The sequence below is a fragment of the Equus przewalskii genome, chromosome 14 (genome assembly GCF_037783145.1).
Source record: "Equus przewalskii isolate Varuska chromosome 14, EquPr2, whole genome shotgun sequence".
Classification (NCBI taxonomy): Eukaryota; Metazoa; Chordata; class Mammalia; order Perissodactyla; family Equidae; genus Equus; species Equus przewalskii.
In genome coordinates, this window is record NC_091844.1 from 68670644 (window position 1) to 68686005 (window position 15362).

At 46.4% G+C, this 15362-nt stretch overlaps 1 protein-coding gene across 1 annotated transcript; it reads left to right on the plus strand.

The window, feature by feature from the left end:
• Positions 1-1144: 1144 nt before the first annotated feature.
• On the plus strand, positions 1145-15144 carry CGREF1 (cell growth regulator with EF-hand domain 1). The gene is made up of 6 exons (XM_070574266.1): positions 1145-1428; positions 12624-12720; positions 13787-13852; positions 13939-14009; positions 14149-14273; positions 14492-15144. The coding sequence occupies exons 2-6, from the start codon at positions 12641-12643 to the stop codon at positions 14936-14938; spliced, it is 789 nt and encodes a 262-aa protein (XP_070430367.1). The 5' UTR covers positions 1145-1428; positions 12624-12640; the 3' UTR covers positions 14939-15144.
• Positions 15145-15362: the final 218 nt, after the last annotated feature.

The following is a 15362-nucleotide window of genomic DNA, read 5'->3' on the forward strand; positions in this document are numbered from 1 at the left end:
CATGTAGAAGCTTCATTCCAGTCTCTTCTTGCATATTCACATACTATTCTCCCTGTGTATGTGTGTCTGTTTTCAAATTTCCCCTTTTTATATGGGCACCAGTAACACTGGATTAGGGACCCACCCTACTCCAGTATGACCTCATCTTCACTAATTATATCTGCAAAGACCCTATTTCCAAATAAGGTCACATTCTGAGGTATTAGGGTTAGGACTTCAACATATGAATTTTTGAGGGACACAGTTCAACTCAAAACAGATAATGATAGAAGCCACATAAACACATGAACAGATAGGAAGTGAGGAGAAAGCCCAGAGGAACTGTGATGCATGAAGAAAACTAAGAAATGACTAAGAAAGAGAGGAATGGTGTAGCCGAAACCAATGGATACCATGATCCAAGGAGGCAGTGTCCTGTAGTGTCTACCACAGGAAGGAGAGCCACCTGGTGGCCTCAGTGAGTCTGGGTTTGTTGTGATGGATGCTGATGGGAAGGAGCTGATGGAGAGTGAGAAGTTGAAGATTCCAGAGAGAAAAGAAGTCATTCATTCAGAGAACTAAGTCCTTGGGTCAGTGAGTGAGGATGTAGTCCAGAGTCTAGGTGGAGGAACTGGCCACTGTGACAAAAATAGGTGACACTCCATTTTGAACACAAAGCTGCAGCCACACACCACAGCACTCTGTGCAGGCAAGCAACTGCCCCCATCACCGTTAAGATGACACTTCCCAGACAGTGCCCCCTCCACCATGTCTCATGGAGCCACTTCTCAGTGATGTGCACGGTCACAGTCATACAATGACACCTTTGCTGGAAACCAGCAGTCTCAGCTGTCTCTCCAGCATCACAAACAACTCAGGAAGAGGTCATCCAGGTACCCTAGCACACATACCACTAATATCTTGTACCATCACACACCCAGACAAACAGTCACACATTGGCCATACTCTCTGAAGCCTGTACTGTCACACTGGTTACACAGTCACACAAAATACCCCCCACTGTGTCACAAGTTCCTCATACACCACTCACAATCACACAAACAGTAAGTTACATTCTTTGTCATACACAACTGGATCCTTGCAGGCAGTGGCAGCCACAGCATCACCACAGTTAAAACATGCTTCTCACACACCCCCAGGCTCACCATCTGTCTTTGACACACACACACACACACACAAACACACACACTCTGTCTGTCTGTCTGTCTGTCTGTCTCTCTCTCTCCAGGACGGACTGCGGGGAGGAAGCCGGGGTGGAGGCTGCGGAGGGCCCTCTGGACTCTGGCCGTGCCAGGGCGGCGGCCACAGGCGGAGGCGACGTGGAGCGGCCACGTGGAGCCGCCCGGGGGAGGGCCGGCGTGGGGAGCCCAGGCGCGGGCGGCGCGCAGCCTCGGGTGACGACGAAGCCGGACCGAGTCGCCGCCGCAGGTGGGTCCAAGCCCCGCCTGGGGAGGGCGGGCAACGGGCTGGGCGATTCGGGGACCGCCGGGGACCCCAGCAAAGCCAGCCGGGGACGCGCCGTGCCGGGGGAGGGCGGGACCGCGGGGCTGAGGCGGCCTCCTGGCCTCCGGGTTCGGATGCTGAAGGCGCAGTCCCTCCGCGTCCCCTGCGGTTCGGAGGCGGCTGGAGCGGTGGCCCTCGCCTCTAGGCACTGCTCGGAGGAGGTTACCTCTGAGAGCAAGTGCAGGCAGGGGCTGGAAACCGAATTTTGAGCTCTCTAGGTGTGATGATGGGGTTTCACAATTCCCCAAGCGCTTTTCCCTCTGGTGGCTCGTTTGTTGCTCCCATAGCCGTGGGGAGAGGGGCCCGAGCTGAAAGTGGGGGGGCTGAACCCAGCTCTCAGGTGTGGGACCCCTTTGGCTGTACAGCCACTGCCTCTTCTCTTTGCGGGGCGGGGGAGGGGGAGGGTGCTGGGAGGCATAGCAGCACCAGAGGGATAAGTTAAGGAAGAGGATTCAGTTCCAAATAACTTCCTGGCAGTTAGACTCAGCCAGAAATGGAATGGATGCCCTATGAGGTGCTAGGTTCCTGTCCTGGAAAGACAAGCGGACCCTGAATGGCCATTGACAGGGATGCTGTGGAAGAAAGTTTTGCACTGGATGGGAAGTTATGGAAGATAAAAGGCCCCTGCCACATCCTAGAGTCTCTGAAGTACTCAAGGAGCATCTGCTCGTTGCCAGCCACTTAACCTACATTATCCTGTTGCATCCTCCCCAAACCCCTATGAGATAGATACTGTTATCCCAGGGCTCAGAGAGGTTAAGACACCTGCCTAGATCACACTGTTAGCACTGGAGAGGCACGATTTGATCAGAGGTCTAACTCCAAGGCCCAGCTCTCCTCCCACGCGCTGGGGCAAAGGCTTGGAGAAATCTGAGGCCGGAGGGTTATCGTGAATGTGAGTGTCTGTATGTGTAGGATGAGAATAATTTCACTGAATTACATCACAACTGTTAACAGTTGTGGTGGCTCTCGTGGGTCATTAAGGTGAATTCTGTTTCTGTGAGCGTTATAGGTGTAGGAAATGACTAGGAACATTTTTATTTGACAGGCAGTGGTTCGGTAACGGCTTTATTTCTGTTGCTTACAAAAGCTTTTGGAAATCCTTGGAAATGTGTAAGTGTGAACAAATCACATTTCACCAATTTCATTACGCATTACTCGAGGTGCCTTAGCCTAACTTCCTTTAAATCATAGAGGTGGGTTACCCGTACTAAAAATGTCACAGGTGGAAGCATTACTTAAGAGAATATTACTTAGATGACACTAAAAGTCCACATGCAATTATTTCAGTTTGTGAAGTAGACTACAGCCAGGACACTAATGTTGTCAGGAGCGCCCAGGATGTTCCAGGCAGGAGGTGGAGCAGCTTGGGCAAAAGCACTGGAAAGTGAAAGTAGAAAGTATTTTAGGAGACTCCACTAACCCCTCTGTTTGAAGCAGAGTGTTAGCATAATGGAGCACTGGAAGATGAGTCTAAAATGGTAACTTGATGTCTGATTGTAGAAAGGCTTGAAGGCCCAGGTGAGGACTCCGGACTGTAATAGAAACAGGAGCCATTGAAAGTTGTGGGGCGATGGAGCTCTAGCAAAGGAAGATTAATCTGATGTGGGTCTGGAGAGTTCTTTAAAGGGAGAAGATACCAGAGGCAGGGACAAGAACGACAGGCTACTGCATTAGTTTGTGTAAGGAGTAATTCATTATCCACTTAATATTCACCATAACACTGTGAGGTAAGAATTATTATTATCTGCATTATGCAAAGAAGGTAACTGAAGTTTAGTGAGAATAATTAACTGTGACCCAAGGTCACAGGGACAGTCTGTGGTGGAGCTAGGATTTGAACCCAGTTCTGGCTGGTTCCAAAACTCTGTTCTCTGTTCACTGAACATACTGAATAGTTACATACATGTGATGGATACATAGGACCAAGAGGAGGAGAGTGACAGTGATTCATGTGGGCAGGGTTCAGGACCAGGTACATAATTTTCAGGGCCCAGTGCAAAAATAAGATTAAGAATTTCAAGATGGTGACAACAGAGCATTAGACTAAGCACAGGGCCCTTCTGAGAGCAGGGCACAGGTCGCACACCCAGGAACCAGTTCTGATTACTGTGACAACTTAACCAACCACCTCAAAACTTAGTGGCTGAAAACAATAACATTGACTTTGCTCATGAGTGCCTTAAGTCTGGACAGGGCTGTGGAGACAAGCACATTTCTGCTCCATTCAGTGTTGGCTGGGACAGCTTAATGACTAGGGGTTGGAATCACCTGAAGATTTGCTCTCTCACTTGTCTGGGCCTTGGGCTGGGAAGACACGAGCAGCTGGAGGCTAGAAAAACTGGGGCTCTCAGGCATCTCCATCTCTATGTGGTTTCTCCATATGGTCTTTTCAGCATGGCAGTTTCAGGGATGCCAGCCTCCTTCTCTGGTGGCTCAGGGCTCCAGAGGTACACATCTACATGTCAAGAGATAGGGGTGGAGAGAGAGTGAGCCAGAACCAGGCAGAGGCTGTGTTGCGTTTTATGACCCAGACTTAGAAGACACACAGCATCATTTCAGCTATTCATGAGAAGTGAGTCACTAAATCAGATTATATTATATACAAGGAAAGGCAGATTAAACTCCAGTCTTTGCGAGAAAGAGTGTCAGAGGATTTATAGACATGTTTTTCAAACCAGCACAGTTGGCCTAATGAGTGAGTAGATTAGTGGGATCTGATGGGTGCTTCCCTTTGTGCCTGAACTGCTGCCCCCAGAGTCACTCTTTGGAGTTTACAAATGTCCTCTTTTAAAAGGTGACTGCTGGTGGATGGTAACACATTAAGCCTGGATAATAGGTTTTGACAGCTCTGAGGGACTTAAATTATTCCAGTGCCTCCTGTTGGTCTAGGTCCTGGCAGTAAACAGATGGGGAGGAGAAAGCAATTTGAAGGTGTCCAGGTGGGGAGACAGGATGGTGGGTATGTGTGAAGCCACTGCGGAGCAGTCCAGGAAAACTTCTGAAGAAGAAAGCCCTTATTGTATCACCAGGCACTGGTCTGTCTCATTTAACCCTTACCACACCCCATGAGAGGTGCTCTCATCAGGCAAACTGAAACGTAGAAGGCACACACCTAGTGAGTTACAGAGTCTGGATTTGAACTTAGGCAGTCTAAGGTTAGGGCATGTACCCTTAAACTTGGGCTATGCCACCTGTTCCTTAGCAATTCTGTGTTTCTCTTAATCATTGTTTTAACATTTGCATCTTTTCCTACTTATATTTTTGCAAGCTTTAAGGAGGAAAACGAGTAAGTAATTCTACCTTATACTATCATCTTACTTCTAGGGTTGTGCCTCACATATAGCAGGTGCTCGATAAATATTAAAAAATGAACAACGTGTATCCTTATTCTACATATTTATATTTACATTGGCCTTCTCTGTGGATACTCACCCTCCTGGTCTTTGTCACCAAAGGTCTTTGACGTCTGCTGGTGCTTCCCATGGTGTCCTCTGTGGCATCAGGTCCCAGGGTCCATACCGTCTGGCATTTTCCTTCTGGCCTCTTCTGGTGGGCTGACTCTCTCAGCCATTATGCGCCCCTCCTTCTACCTTAGAGACTGGGACCCTGAGCTGACTCCCCCCGCCGCCCCAACCAGCAGCACCCTGGATACAAAGAACTGGGTGAGGTGGCCCTGCCCTCTGGCCCAGCCACCTAGACCCTCCTTCAGCCATTGCTTCCTGACAATTCGGGCACCCTTCTGCCTAATCCTAAGGGCTTTTTCCTTCCAGAAGTTAGAAGTGGGCAGAGCCTTCTCTTTCATCCTCCCGGACAGGGCGCACATCCCTGCAGTTCTTGGATTTCCATTCATTCTCCATGGGGTTTCTATGGAGATTTCTGTCTTCAGCCCCCTGCTGAGGCCCGGGTAGTGGTGAGCTCCACCCTACTGAGAACCCAGGCACCCTTGAATCCTGGTTGCATTCCCTCCAGCTCTCTGTCGCTTGTCTCCTTGAACTTGACTTACGATGTCCTTCATGATACAGAAGTTTAAACTCTTGATATATTCAAATCTGTCCACTTTTTCCTTTAAAATTTATGAATTTGAAATATTTTTCCTTTTTAATGACTCTGTCATATAATATGATTTACTTAGCCACTGCCTAAATGTTAGACATTCTGGTTGTTTACATTTCTTTCACTAATATCAATAGCACAACTACGAATATCTTTATACTTTCTTTTTCCGTTTGTGTTCTTCCTTAGTTAATCCCCAGGATGAAATTATTGGGTCACAGTTTCATGGCAATTAATACACATTCGTGGATTGCTCTCTAGAAACAGTTCAGGTTTATAGTTCCTTATACGATATAGGTTAATACTCACTGATTCAATTTCTTTAATGGTTCTAGGACTATTAAAATTTGCTATTTCTTTTTGCATCAGTTTTACTATTAAGTTTTTCTGGGAAATTGGCTAAGTTTGCTAATTTTCAAATGTTTTCTATTTCTGTAATTGTGTCCCCATTTTCATTCCTAATATTGTTTATTTGTGCCTTTCTCTTTGTTCTTAATGAAAATTGTCAAAGGTTTGTCTATTTTATTAGTCCTTTTTAAAAAAAATTCACTGTTTGGCTTTGTTGCTCCTCTCTGTTGTATTTTTAATTTCTGCTATCTTTTATTATTTTATTTAATTTCTTTAAGTTTATTGTTTTACTATCTTTTTTTTTTTTAAAGATTTTATTTTTCCTTTTTCTCTCCAAAGCCCCCCGGTACATAGCTGTATATTTTTAGTTATGGGTCCTCCTAGTTGTGGCATGTGAGATGCCGCCTCAACATGGCCTGATGAGCAGTGCCCTGTCCACACGCCCAGGATCAGAACCAGCGCAACCCTGGGCCGCTGAAGCGGAGCACGCGAACTTAACCACTCAGCCACAGGGCTGGCCCCTACTATCTTTTTTTTTTGCTGAGGAAGATTCACCTTGAGCTACCATCCATGCCAATCTTCCTCTATTTTTTTAGTACATGGGGCGCCAGCACAGCATGGTTGCTAACAGAGTGGTGTAGGTCCATACCTGGGAACTGAACCCAGGCTGCTGAAGTAGAGGGTGCTGAAGTTAACCACTTGGCCATGGGGACTGGCCCTACTATCTTCTTCAGTTGGAAGCTTAACTCATTAACTTTTAGCCTTTTTTCTCATATAAGCTTTTAAGTCAATCTATTTTCCCTCTAATACTGCTTTAGCTATATGTCTTTTTTGATGTAGATTTTTCCAATATTATCCAATTCTAAGTGTTTAACAATTCCCATTGTGATTTTCTTCTTTGGTCCATGTGTAAGTGTGCCTTTTAAATTTCCATATATATGAGATTTTTTACATCATTTTTGTTATTGATTTCTAATGTAATTGCATTTTAGTCATATAACAGTGTGAGGCTGATTCTTTGATATTCATTGAGCGTAGTCTCCGATGTACTACTTGTCAGTTGTTATAAATATTCCACATGTGTTGAGAATATGTTTTTGCTGAATGATTGAAGTAGGGTTCTCTATTTGTTCATTAGTTCAGGCTTATTAAATGTTTTATTCAATCTTCTACATTTTAACTAATTTTTAGTCTGCTTAATCTTTCAAATACTAAATGACGTATGTTAAATTCTCCCACCCATAATGGCAGATTAGACTTTTCTCCTTGTAGTTATGCCAGTTTTTTTTTAAGACTTAATTTCTTTAGAGCAATTTTAGATTCACAGCAAAATTGAGAGGAAGGTACAGAGGTTTCCCATATACCCCCTGCCCTCACACGTACATAGCCTCCCCCATTAACAACATCCCCCACCAGAGTGGTACATGATGGACTGATGAACCTATGAACTGACACATCATAATCATCCAAAGTCCATAGTTTACCTTAGGGTTCACTCTTGGGGTTGTACATTCTATGGGCTTGGACAATGTATGATGACATGTATCTCTCATTATAGTATCATACAGAGTATTTTCACCGCCTGAAAAATCCTCTGCCTATTCATCCCTTCCACCCTCAACCCCTGGCATCCAGTCATCTTTTCACTGTCTCCATAGTTTTGCTTTTCCCAGAATGTCATAGAGTTGGACTCATACAGTGGTAAGCTTTTCACATTGGCTTCTTTCTCTTAGTAACATGCATTAAGGTTCCTCTGTGTCTTTTCATGGCTTGGTAGATCACTTCTTTTTAGCGCTGAATAATATTCCATTGTCTGGATGTACCACAGTTTATCCAGCCACCTGCTGAGGGGCATCTTGGTTGCTTCTAAGTTTTGGCAGTTATGAATAAACCTGCTACAAATATCTGTGTGCAGGTTTTTGCGTGGAGGTAAGTTTTTACCTCCTTTGGGTAAATACGAAGGAACACAATTGCTGGATTGTATGATAGGTTTAGTTTTGTACAAAACTCCCTGAGCGTCTTCCAAAGTGGCTGTACCATTTTGCATTCCCACCAGCAATGTATGAGAGCTCCTGCTGCTCACATCCTCGCCAGCCTTTGGTGGTGTCAGTGGTCTGGATTTTGGCCATTCTAATAGGTGTGTAGTGTTATGTCAGTTTTTATTTTAGATGTTTTGAGTCTATATTATTAGATACATACAACTTCAGAGTTATTATATCTTCCTAGGTGATTAAACCTTTGTGAATTTTGTAATGATACTCGTCTATAATAATGCGTTTCACCTTAAAGTCTAGTCTAATGTCAACAAGGTTATACCGGCCTTCTAGGACTGCTTTATATACGCTTCTTCCATCCTCTTGCTTTCAGGCTTTCTGTGTTTTCACTTTTTAGAGTAATCTCTTGAAAATTGCATATAATTGTATTTTGGTTTTTTTTTTAAAGATTGGCACCTAAGCTAACATCTGTTGCCAATCTCCTTTTTTGTTTCCTCTTCTTCTTCTCCCCAAAGCCCCCCAGTACACAGTTGTATATTCTAGCTGTGGGTCCTTCTGGTTGTGCTACATGGGACACCGCCTCAGCATGGCCTGATGAGCAGTGCCATGTCCATGCCCAGGATCCAAACTGGCGAAACCCGAGGCCACTGAAGCAGAGCGCATGAACTTAACCACTTGGCCATGGGGCTGGCAACTGTATTTAGTTTTAAATACATTTTGATAATCTCTATTTCTTAACTAAGTTTATATAATTTATACTTATTATGATTACTGATATACTTGGATATATTTTTACCATCTTATTTTACACTATTTATCTTTCTTTTTTCTTTTTCTTTTTTTCTTTTTATTTTTTTTCTAAATTGGCACCTGGGCTACAACTGTTGCCAGTCTTCCTCTTTTTTTTTTTAAGGATTGGCACCTGGGCTAACAACTGTTGCCAATCTTTTTTTTTTTTTTTTCTGCTTTGTCTCCCCAAACCCCCCTGTACACAGTTGTATATCTTAGTTGCACGTCCTTCTAGTTGTGGGATGTGAGACGCCACCTCAACGTGGCCTGACGAGTGGTGCCATGTCCGCGCCCAGGGTCCGAACCCTGGGCCGCCACAGCGGAGCGCGCCAACTTAACCACTCGGCCACGGAGCCGGCCCCTCTTTTTATTTTTCTAGTTTCTTTTTTCTCTTTTCCTGTCTTCCTTTGAAATCATTTTTTAAAAATTCCATTCATTTTGGGCTGGCCCCGTGGCCAAGTGGTTAAGTTCGCGTGCTCTGCTGCAGGCGGCCCAGTGTTTCGTTGGTTCGAATCCTGGGCGCGGACATGGCACTGCTCATCAAGCCACACTGAGGCAGCATCCCACATGCCACAACTAGAAGAACCCACAACGAAGAATATACAACTATGTACCGGGGGGGCTTTGGGGAGAAAAAGGAAAAAATAAAATGTTTAAAAAAATATATCCATTCATTTTTTTTCTCTGCTGTTTTGAAGTCATACATTCCATTTCTATTTTTACTGCATATTTAACAAAGTTGATCAATATATCTACTCTTTTCCCAAACAACCATCCTCACCTTACATCTTAATTTCCAATGTTGTAGTTCAGTCCATCTTTTTTGCCCTGTATGTTAACATAATTATCATTGTTTAACAGTCTGTGTTTGTTTATATTTTCCTACATACTTTCTGGGTTTTTTTTCACTCATCATTTTTACTTGCATTTCAAACCCTTCTAGGGTCATTTTCCTTTTTCCTAAAATAGATCCCTAGAGTTTCCTTTAATGGAGGAATGTTGGGGGTAAATTCTCTAATTTGTTGTTTATCTACAGTTGTTTTTGTTTCACCTCATTCTTGAAAGATAATTTTGCTGGGAATAGAATTATAGAATGGCAATTTTTTCCCCCTTTCTCAACATATTAAAACGCCATGTATTCTGACATCCCTGTTGTTGTTGGAAATCAGCTGTCAGCCTGTTACTCTTCCTTTTAGGTGATTTGTCTTGTCCTTCTGACTGTTTTTAAGATCTTCGCTTTTTCTTGGTGTTCTATAGTTTCAGAACAGCTCTAGGTGCATATTTCTGTTTAGTTATTCTGCCTGGGGTTGTTGGGCTTCCTGGATTGGAATATTAGTGTTTTGCAGCACGCTGGAAAAATCTGAGCAGTTATTTCTTCAGAGGCACCTTCTATCCAGTTTTCTGTGTTGCCTCCTCCATCCTCTATGCCACTTAACCTTTGTTTTCTATTTTCTATGCCTTTGACTCAATGAGATGCGTTCTCATAATTTATCCAGATCTCTTTCCCAGTTCTTTTATTCGCACATCATCTGTGTCTAATCTACTTAACTCATTCGTTGCATTTTAAAATCAATATTTTCTTTATATTTGTGTAAGTTGTATTTGGTTCTTCTTCAAATCTATGTGGTTCTTTTATGCTTTTACTCCTTTCTCATAGTTGCAAGCTTCTCTTTAATTTCTTAAAACATATTAAATATACTTTATATTCTGACTGTGATAATTCCAATATCTTTAGTTTTTGCAAGTCTGGTTTTACTCACTATGGTTTAGCTGTCTCTTACTCACGGTGTCTTATTTTCTTGTATGTTTATGACTTTTTGGCTGGGAGTTCATGCTCCTTGAAACTTTACCTGTGGAACTACTTTGAGGCCTGGACTGGAGTTGTGTTCCTCAGGACAAGATGTATATTTTCCTCTGTTGGTCAGCTGGGAGTACTGTCAACCAGGTACCACTTCAAAATAAATGATCTGCTTTAGGTTTTAAACCACAGAGGTAGCATCAATTCAGGCTTCAAACCCACATTAGAGCAGGCTTGTTACAAATTCTCAGGAAAGATTTTTTTCTCCTTTCTACCCAGCACCAAGGTCAAGATAGGCAAGATTCTGTGCTGCCCTTCTTCATGGCAAATTTACTTCTTGTTCCCTCTTAGATTGAGACTCAAGCTGTTTGAATACCAGCTTTATGCAGAGAATCTCCAATAGTCTCCTCATGCTGGAGGGTCCAGGCTCTAGCTCTGGTCTCCTCTATTGCACAAAGCACTCAGATTGATAGCTCAAATTCACCTGGGTTTGGTTGGGCAGACACTCTTAAGGCCAAAGCTGACTTCAAGCTCACTTTTTCCTCAGGATTACCTTTTTCCCTGTGCTTTTGTACTCGGAGAATTTCTTACTTTGTTGCCAACTCAATGCATTTGTAAAGATACTTTTTATTTTTGTCCAGCTCTGGCATTACTTTCATTGAGACACTTACTATCATACTCCCAGATATGGAGGTCTGGATATTTTTCTAGTCCACCCTTTCACTGAGGTATGTCTGCTGTGGTGGGACCTCTGAGGGTCCCCAGTTGATATGGAGATGTCAATTCCAACTGCCTCCCTTGGATGGGTCCAAGACCTTGTCTTCTCTCCTGGGTGCAACAACCAGGGCTCAAGGATCTCTGTTGCCAGCCGCTGTTCGTGAATACCTTTACGGCAGCTGTGACTTCAGCACCCATTTGGACACAAACAAACTCTGTTGGGGCCAATGTATGCATAGAAAACTGAAGACGGTCTCTATGACTCTCAGTAGGGCCACCTCCTATGGACTTCCACGTTTTGCTGCTTCTTCCTCAAGGCAGCTCTGCTTGCACAGCTACAGCCAGGTTCCCACATGTATTTTCCCATTAGCCAGATGCTCACCTGCTCTACCCCACATCTCTTAGGAAGCTGATGTCTACCCTTGCAGGGGTTTGAACCTTGTTAGGGTCATGGAACTCTTTGAGAATCTGATGAAAGCTATGAACCTTTCTCCAGGAAAATTCAGTGCTAGCCAAAATGTAGGGTACCATTTCAGGGGGTTTCTGATGCTCTGCCTAGACCATCAACCACCTGATGGTTTGTCTTCCTCTAGATGAGCTTAGGATCTCAGGCCTCAGCTTTGCTGGGCTTCTGCTTCCTCAGGAATTCACATGATATGTACACACACTTAGGACTAATCGGAAGGCTTCATGCTCTGTGCTTCTGGTCAATGCTCTCTCTATTTAACTGTTTTCATATAATCAAGTGATTTTGTTGCCAATGGGCCTACACAATGTAGGTCTAAGGGGACGTTTTTGTTTTTTCCTTTATAATGGGATCTGGTTTTCCTAGCTACAAATAGCAGTTCCTGGGGCCACTATTGGTTTGATCCTCATTTGTTGTGTTTTTGATCCCTGAGTTTGGACCTATTTCAAGGAGTCTGAGCCTCTTTTGATTTGTTCTTTGGTGAGTTTTTAATAAAGACAAACTAACAATCTGCCTCTCTGTTTAAGTCTTGGTCTTTTTGTGACTCTCTGCATTTCTAATTTGGCCTTTTTCTTAACCTCTCTGAGCTAGTTTCCATCTGTAAAATGAGCAGCTGAACTGGATCAGATGTACTTAAACTGCACTTCCCTGACCGCCTCGGGGGCTGGCAGGGCAAAGGGAATAGGGTGGGGAGTGACTCTTGCCTACAGCACTGCTTCCACCAGAGCAGGTCTGCTTTATGAGCTTTACATGCTGGAGCTTGACTAACATTTCTTTTGAGCAAAGTTCCATGGGGCATTGCTGATGGCCATGTGTGTCTCCTCCCTGAGCAGGAGTCCTGCCACCAGGGCTGCAGGTGGAGGCTGGGAGAGAAGGTGCTCCTGTCTAACCCACTGATCCCCCACCCTGTGGCAGACACCCTTTCCCCCTGACTCGCTAACTCTGTTCTTAGTTCCAGTTACAAGAAGGATGTTACCTTCGACGATGAGCATGTTCCTGCTGCTGCTGCTGCCCCTGGGTCAGGCTGCTCCCAAGGATGGAACCATGCGGTAAGGGGATTCAGAGGGCAGGGCTGTGGGCCGGGAGCAGGGAGTGTCTCTGGAGAACCTAAGGCTGTGGTGGGCCCCTCTGGGAGGCAGGAGACAGGGGTGTAGCCCTCCCCACCCACCTCAACCTCTGCCTCGTGCCTGTTAGAGTGCCCTACGCAAAGTGGGCATTCCATACGTGTCTGCTGGACTCATGTGGAAGCCAGGAGCTCAGTTCCATGACGTATAAGCACAGGGAAGAAGCTATGGGCCAGGGAAAGGGCTGCGGTTGTCTTATCAGGCCTTGGAGTGGGAACTCCAGAGAAACAGAGACCATTAGCATATCAGTTCTGTTTGAGTGGACTAGCTTTCTTGAGATTTATGTATTAATACTATGCGGTGCGTATGCTGGGTGGGGTGGAGGGACAGACACAGGACCATCAGCAAGGGCTGGCAACAGTGACAAAAGTTGCTGCAACAGCTCCTGCCAGCTCTCTGGCATCACAGGTCTGGAGTGACTTGGGCAAGCAGGTAGTCCTGTCCAGAACTGGGAGCAAACCTTGAGCTTTAAAAACTGACAGAGAGACCCTGAGCAGATTGGAACTCCAGAACCAACATATATGCTCTCAGCTTGGGGGAAAAAAAAAGGAGTCCATTTTGTGTCATGGAGCAAATCGGGTCTGTATAAAACTGGGCAGTGCCTCCGGGCTCAACCAGAGACCTAGCCCTCGGCCCCCAGCAGCCAAGTAGAAGGGTTGCCATGATCCACCTTGTCCTGCCCCACTGCACTGTTTTCTTGAGTCTCCAACTTGTTTCTACTAGGTGTGGCCTCATCTGGCCTCTGCCTAACCAGATGTTCTATTGGAGTTTTCACTTAACGTCTAAGTTAGGAATCTGCAAAAGCAGAGTCTGAGGGAGTAAGGTTCTGCTTCTGAGGAGACCAGAAGGGCTCCCTCCCCACAAGGTTTTTGGGAACCTGGGGGAGCAACTCCCTTTGGGTCTCGGGGGAGAACTCTGCCAGGAGCTTGCGGGTGGAAGGCTGGTAGGCTGGGCCCTCAGGGCAAGGCTGGTCCCTCCCTTCCTCCTCCAGGCTGGACCCTGAAGTGCAGCATCTGCCCCTGTCCAACCCCTTCCAGCCAGGCCCGGAGCAGCTTCGGTGAGTAGGCGGGGCTGGGGGCCTGAGGGTCAGGACTGGGGTTGCATACTGGCCTCTCGTGAGCTGATTTTCCACTTTTCTTCCAGACTTTTGCAGAACTACCTAAAGGGACTAGAGAGGATGGAAGAGGAGCCAGAGCACATGAGCCGGGAGCAGGGTGAGGGGCTGAGCTGATGGGGCCAGTGGACGGGAGGCTCAGCACAGCTAGAGCTGTGACTGACCTCGGGCCGTCCCCTGGCTGCTGCCTCCTCCACCTGTCCCCTGACGTCTCTTCTGATCCAGCTTCTCTTCCTTAGTTCTCCTCTACCTCTTTGCCCTCCATGACTATGACCAGAGTGGACAGCTGGATGGCCTGGAGCTGCTGTCCATGTTGACAGCAGCTCTGGCCCCTGGAGCTATTGACTCTCCTACTACCAACCCAGTAAGCCCCGCTGGATGGGGGCCCCTTATCCCATGAGGCAGACCCAGCTCCTTGGGGCTTTGGTCTTTTTCATCATGACCCTTAGCAAATCCCCTGTAAAAGGAGTGCTCAGAGCCTGCATGGCAGGGATGCGGGGGGAAGAGGGACAGTTGGGAGGGTCAGGGCTCCTGGGAACATCTCTGGTCACCATAGACCCCATGGCAACTGTGCTTCCACAGGTGATCCTGGTAGTGGACAAGGTGCTCGAGACCCAGGACCTGGATGGGGATGGGCTCATGACCCCTGCAGAGCTCATCAACTTCCCAGGAGAGGCCCCGAGGCACGCAGAGCCCACAGGGCCCCTGGAGCCACAAGATGTTGGGAGGCAGTCCCTGTTAGCTAAAAGCCCATCAAGACAAGAAGCACAGGAAGCTTTGAGTCCCAGAGAAGAAGCTGGGGGACAGGTGGAGGCCAGAAGGGAGTCCTTGGAACCTGTACAGGAGGCTGGGGGACAGGCAGAAGCTGAAGGAGAAGCGCCAGGCCCTGGAGGAGATGTTTGGGGACAGGTAGAGGCCAGAGACACTGGAGAGGGAGCAGAAGAGCTTCCAGGGCAAATACTAGAGTCTAAGAACACCCCAAATGAGTTTGAGGTTCATGCTATTCAACTGGAGAATGATGAGATATAAACCTTGAGGATACAGATCTGCACCCTTACAAGTCTCAGTGCCAGAACATAAGCCCTGAAGCGTGGGGTGTGTATGTTGGGACAAGGACCCCTCTGTGTCCCTTCCTGGCCCCTGTAGGTGGCAGGTCTTCTGTGCAGCTCAGGGAAACCCTAAATTGAGGGGCAGCTTTAGCGTCCAGACAACCAATAAAGAACTGAATGAACTCATCCCCCGGTCCAGCCTGCCCAGAGCCCAGGGAGGCAGGGGTGGGCACTGGACAGGCCTCCTGGAGGGGCAGGGAGTCAGCTTTCCCAGTGTTCCCAGATGGCACTGAGACACAGCAGAGCACAACGGTAGCTCACTGCCAGCTGCGGACAACCCGGGGGAGGGGGCTCGGCCTTCCCTGGGGCTCCAACACTGCTGCTCCCCCCTCACTTGGTGTTGA